A 6,136-nucleotide genomic window follows, 5' to 3' on the forward strand; every position below is an offset into this window, starting at 1 on the left:
TCAGAGGCGCCCGTTAGGGGCGAGGGGAGGTCGCACCCTCGGAACAATGGGAACAATGCGGCTCCCCAGCGGCGGAGGGGCTGGCGAGGTGCGGAGCTCAGCGGCACCGCTCCGCACCTCGCCCTCTCCGTCGCCGCCTCCGGGGGGCCGCCCGGTGACAGATGGCGACTCAACGGCCGCATACAAATAAGGGGTGTAACGTAGAAGGGGGGGGGTGAAACGACGCCCATCACCACTGCCGCCGCGCCTGACGTGGGCAGCCATATGGCGCGTGCCACCGGGCGGGGCGGGGCGCGGGGCGGGGCGCAGGCCCGTTTTGGGGCGGTGGCGATCGCCGGGGTACCCGGGTCCCGGTGCCGGCCCCCTTCCCGCCGCGCATTCTCGGTCCCGCTATATAACGGGAGGAGCCCGGCGCTGCGCAACCTCGGGAAAAAAAAACCAACCCACAACACCAAAACACACTGCTCGCACGGAGAGCTGTGCCGGGGTTATGAGACAGTCACCGCGCAGGAGAGGCTGAGCAACAGAGGTAACGGGAAAATGGGTTGTTTCCGCACTCCCCCATCCCTCCGAGGGAAAGGGGTTAGCGGCGGCTACCGGGGTGGGAGAGGAGTCTGCGGGGTCGAGAGGTCTAGTCGCTTGCGGTCGCGGGAAGCGACGGTCGCTCCCACCGGTGTGTGCGGACAGTTGTGAGTGGGCACACCTGTGTCCGTCCATCCGCGCGCACACATGTGTGTGTATACACATATATGTATATGCACAGGTGCGTCCATACACGCATAGAAATATGCATATGTGCGTGCACCTGTGCGCACATATATTATACATGTATATGTGTTTCCACCTGTGTCCCCCCAACTTCAGCTCCCTCTCCTCCGCAAAGGACAGTCGCACGGCTGCCGGGCGGCATTGTTCCTCCCCAGTGTGCCCGATGCCACCGGCGGACGGTTGCAACCCCTCCCGCAAGGGCCCCGCCGGAACCAAGGGGACGATGACGGTCTGCTGTGGACAGGGTGATGGACACGAAAAGCAGGGGCTGGTCCCGCACCTGTTACCGCCGCTCGGCACAACCCAGCCGCGGGCACCCAGCGGCAATCCTGCGAGCGGCGGCGGGACCGGGAGAGGCTGAGCAGTGTGGGTCGGGGGAGCAGATGTCCTGTGCCCGTCGGGGCGGTGCAAAGCCCCGTGCAAGGAGGTGACGAAGGGGAGCCGCAGAAAGCGGCGGCGACAGGCTAGAGGGGTGGCCATCCTCCCCTGCGGGTGTTCTGTGCGTGTTCCCCCGCCTTTTCCCCTCCGTATTCATCAAAAGGGGTGTCATTTGGGGTGGATTTTTTTGTGTGTTTTTTTTGTTTGTTTGTTTGTTTGGATTTTATTTTTTTTAAACCTTCCCGGTCTGCTGTCGCCCTGCCGCCCGGGCTGCCCCACGCACACGTAATCTGCTTATATTCCCCACTAATATCAGCGAGTTACATAACGGCATTGGAACATATGTCAACTTGATTATAAGGCAGGACCGCGGAGACAATTGAAACTTTGCGCTGGCACCGTGGGGAGGCCTGGGCTTCCCTCGGGAGGGGACAGGGGGAGCAAGGAGGGGGGATCGCGGGCAGCTTTCCCCCCCACCGCGGGTCGTTGATCGGTGCCGCGGCTGCCTGTTCTGGTGCTGACACGGCTCTTTTCTGTCTCCTCCGCGACACAGAGGCTCGCCATGACCAAGTCGTACAGCGAGAGTGGGCTAATGGGCGAGCCCCAGCCCCAAGGCCCCCCAAGCTGGACTGACGAGTGCCTCAGCTCCCAGGACGAGGAGCACGAGGTGGACAAGAAGGAGGAGGACCTGGAGGGTCTGCACGGAGAGGTGGAGGAGGACTCTCTGCGGAACGGTGAGGAGGAGGACGAGGAGGACGACTTGGACGAAGAGGAGGAAGAAGAAGAGGAGGAGGAGGACGACGACCAGAAGCCCAAGAGACGTGGCCCCAAGAAGAAGAAGATGACCAAGGCACGTATGGAGCGTTTCAAGCTGCGGCGCATGAAGGCCAACGCCCGGGAGCGCAACCGCATGCACGGCCTGAATGCAGCCCTGGACAACCTGCGTAAGGTGGTGCCCTGCTACTCCAAGACGCAGAAGCTCTCCAAGATCGAGACCCTGCGCCTGGCCAAGAACTACATCTGGGCACTCTCCGAGATCCTGCGCTCGGGCAAGAGCCCCGACCTGGTCTCCTTCGTGCAAACCCTCTGCAAGGGCCTCTCGCAGCCCACCACCAACCTGGTGGCCGGCTGCCTGCAGCTCAACCCTCGGACCTTCCTCCCCGAGCAGAGCCAGGAGGTGCCGCCGCACGTGGCGGCGGCGGGGCCGCCCTTCCCGGCTCACCCCTACCCGTACCAGTCGCCGGGGCTCCCCAGCCCGCCCTACGGCACCATGGACAGCTCCCACCTCTTCCACCTCAAGCCGCCGCACGCCTACGGCGCCGCGCTGGAGCCCTTCTTCGAGAGCGGCCTGGCGGAGGGCGCCAGCCCCGCCTTCGACGGGCCGCTCAGCCCGCCCCTCAGCGTCAACGGGAACTTCTCCTTCAAGCACGAGCCGGCCGCCGACTTCGACAAGAGCTACGCCTTCACCATGCACTACCCGGCCGCTGCCGCCACGCTGGCCGCCGCGCCATCCCACGCCGCCATCTTCCCGGCCGCCGCCTCCCGCTGCGAGCTCCCGGTCGACGGCCTGGCGCCCTACGAGGGACACCCGCACCACGAGCGGGTCCTCAGCGCCCAGCTCAACGCCATCTTCCACGACTGAGCCTCCCCCGACCCGCCGTGGGACGGGGAAGGGAAGAGCCGAGCCCGCCGGCGGCCACCGCCTTGTTTGCAGTCCTCGGAGCGACGCTGTAAACGCGGGGCAGCGGCACCGGGATCGCGCCAATTACCTGATCGGGATAACAAAATCACAAGCAATAATTAGGATCTATGCAATTTTTAAACTAGCGATGGGCCAATTACAAAATATATATGAAATCTCTATTTTTCAACCGACGTTTTACTACTTGTTACCTTTCCCATGCTGAATTATTTTGTTGTGATTTTGTACAGAATTTTTAATGACTTTTTATAACGTGAATTTCCTATTTTAAACCATGCAGCTTCATCAATTTTTATACATATCGGAAAGGTAGAATTATATCTAATTTATACAAAATTATTTAACTAATTTAAACCAGCAGAAAAGTGCTTAGAGAAGTTACGTTGCCTTAGCACTTCTTTCCTTTCAAATAGTTGAAGAAGAAAAAAAAGAAATGCACAATCCAGGCAATTTCTTTCCCATGAAAGTCTCTTTTCTTTTTCTTTTTTTCCTTTCCTTTTCTTTTCTTTTTCTTTCTCCCCCCACCCCCCCCAGCAAGAACCAGATCCCCTAGGTCTTGAGAAGATATAAGAACGAGAGACTTATTTTCTATTAAAACATATCAATTCAACACATTACTTGCACAAACTTGTATATAAAGATTATAAGCAAATGCCAACACCCTTTTTAAATCAAAAGCTGCTTGACTATCACATACAATTTGCACTGTTTCTTTTTAGTCTTTGAAGCCCTTGGCATTGCGTGGTTTTTCTGAAGAGAACTTGAAAATGTTAATGTTTCCAGGCGATATAAATGCATGATTTTATACATGTTCACACAATCCGTGGTTGTCATATGCTCATCTTTTAAATCGGAACCTAAAACTAATCAGGTTGTTAAAGTCGGGCTATATACCTATTGTAGTCGATTAGTACGGTAGCTTGAAACAAATTCAGACCATTTAATCCGTAATTAGAACAATAGCTATTGCATGTACAATGCAGTCCAGAATAAGTGCTGTTTGAAATGTAACGCTGGTTCAACTGGAATCAATCTGTACTGTAATTTTGTTTGTAATCCTGTATATTATGGTGTAATGCACACTGGGATTTTAGGAAAACATCCATCCTTTGGCAACAACATAGTATTGAACATTTGGTCGAATGTTGCATTTCTCCTTAAATGTGATTATTATTTTTTTCTTAGTGTAAGTAATTCCTATGGGATTATTGTTTTATTCGGATAGCTCATGAAAGGTGCAACACTTATTATTTGTAGAATAAAATTGGACTAAAAAAAAAGGGACATGGGTTCTTTACTTACCTTGAGGGGTTTCGAGAGAACGAGGGAAGATGGGGGCGGGATTTTGTTCCTTTACTTTACAGCGGAGCGGGCCGTTTGCAATGCTGAATTGTCGAATTAGGGAAACAGGGACCCGAAACGCCGCTCGCCAGGGAGCTGTGGGTACCGGTTTGAGCAGCGCCGAGTGCCCCGCGCTCGCCCCAGCTCAGCCCCGTGTCCCCTCTCAAATTACGGAGGGAGCGCCCGTCCCGTGATACCGGCGCGGCTTCCCGCGCCCAGCCGAGCCTGGCACACAGGGAAAATGCCGTTTCAGCCCCGGCAGCAGGTGCTCCTTCCCCCGCCAGCCAGCCCTGGATCCGGCGCTATCGATTCGCCGTCTCCCCTCCTCCCAGACGGGAAACATGTGTTTCTTTAATCTTCACTGATTATTCTGGGGCTTAAGGAACCCAGAGACACAACCTGCGGGAGAGCAATTCCCCTAATGACCAGGAGCAATTAGCAACAGGTCTTTGCCTCCTACGGTCAGAAGCAGACTAAAGAGGTTCCCTGAAATACCTTAAATGAAGTCTGTCACAAAGCGGAAGGGGCTTTCATAAATATTTCACTTAAATCCAGCAGAAAGTGAACAGGCTCTCCTGTGGGTGAGAGCATTATGTTTTCCTAGAAGAAATCAAGCTGAAGTCTATTTTAAAGGTGTTTATAGCAATGGAAATCCAACGCGTAAGCGTTGCAAACCTGCACTAGTACTACCTCACCCTTGCTTCCGGTCTTCCCTACTAAAAACATGACAGGAATTCATTGCGACGCCGGTTCTGCCCGAGCTCGCAGTTCCGTACTCCCAAACTGTTGCTGTATCTGAAAAGCTAGCAGGCAAAAGCCAACTTTTCGAGCACCAGATGAACCTGTCCTAGTCAGTGGCTACTCAGCTAAATATATCCTGGGTAACCTGAGGGAGGGAGGGAGGGGAATGAATGACACTTTTCAAGATAAAATTGAAAAAGGTGACCCAGGCTTGCTTGCTTTTTTGGTTATGTGACTTCTTCTTGAACATAAGGATTCTTCTAGTCAGTCAAGGGGCAACTCGCATGCCACCATCTTTTATTCAAAGGCAGGCACAGATGTTCCTTCTGCAGGGGAGGTTTTAATTTATGAAAATTATATTGTTTATGCATGAATGCACTCTGCATAACACACAGTCCTTCCATCTGATGAGAGAAATACCACAGAACCAGTGCCAATGCCAGGAACATATTCTGCAAATTTAGACGCTTAAATGTTTAATGAATATTTGGAAGGCATTTCCAAACCACAAGAAACCTTTTCAATTACCTTTACTTTTTTTCCATGATTAATAACAAAATTCAACTCCTCTAGCCAGTGCAGTTTACTTAAAAGATCTGCCTAGGCTATCTGAACATTTGCTACTGTCATACAGTAGAGAGAATGATATTTTAATGTTATGAGCAACCTAATAAGGAAAATTAATTAGGCATCTTGGTAACTACAGGCTCCATTTTACAAATTACTTGTGAATTTTGTTATTTCAATTAGTTTAGTTCCTCCCCCCCTTTATAAAATATTGGAGATCTTCTCCCTCACCTATTGCTGCTGCTTCTGATGCCTCTGTTATAATTTTCTCACTGTTAATATCAAGCCAAATCTTAAAATCTCTGCTCATGACTCCCCCACAGGAAGGTCTATCAAGGTCTCTTTCAAAGGAGAGAATTACTCACACTGTTCTTCTCCTATGAACATATCACTAATTACCTAAGACTATAGTAGGATTATCCAACTTCCACATGCAGAGGTAACTCTGGGGTTGTGTTGTATCCACACATGTATTGGGTCACTCAGTACAGGCCTAGGACTCTATTTTTACTTGGCTTGTTGGACTTCCCCTTCTTTATGCTCTGCTTCTGACAGCAGAAATTGTTCTGCCACCAGGGCAAGCTTGAGAAGACCCTGATAAAATCTCTACAGGTACAGCGCATGAGTAACAAGCACAAC

General features: G+C 52.2%; 1 protein-coding gene across 1 annotated transcript; it reads left to right on the forward strand.

The window, feature by feature from the left end:
* Nucleotides 1–387: 387 nt before the first annotated feature.
* On the forward strand, nucleotides 388–3,357 carry NEUROD1 (neuronal differentiation 1). The gene is made up of 2 exons (XM_057411767.1): nucleotides 388–529; nucleotides 1,700–3,357. The coding sequence occupies exon 2, from the start codon at nucleotides 1,709–1,711 to the stop codon at nucleotides 2,786–2,788; it is 1,080 nt and encodes a 359-aa protein (XP_057267750.1). The 5' UTR covers nucleotides 388–529; nucleotides 1,700–1,708; the 3' UTR covers nucleotides 2,789–3,357.
* Nucleotides 3,358–6,136: the final 2,779 nt, after the last annotated feature.

This window comes from Pezoporus wallicus, unplaced genomic scaffold, assembly GCF_028554395.1.
Source record: "Pezoporus wallicus isolate ANWC-B61680 ecotype Strahan unplaced genomic scaffold, APGP_CSIRO_Pwel_v1 contig_6732, whole genome shotgun sequence".
Lineage (NCBI taxonomy): Eukaryota > Metazoa > Chordata > Aves > Psittaciformes > Psittacidae > Pezoporus > Pezoporus wallicus.

Bases quoted from the DNA above. Each gene is read 5' to 3' on its own strand.
- NEUROD1 (XM_057411767.1), top strand. From the start codon at position 1,709: ATGACCAAGTCGTACAGCGAGAGTGGGCTAATGGGCGAGCCCCAGCCC.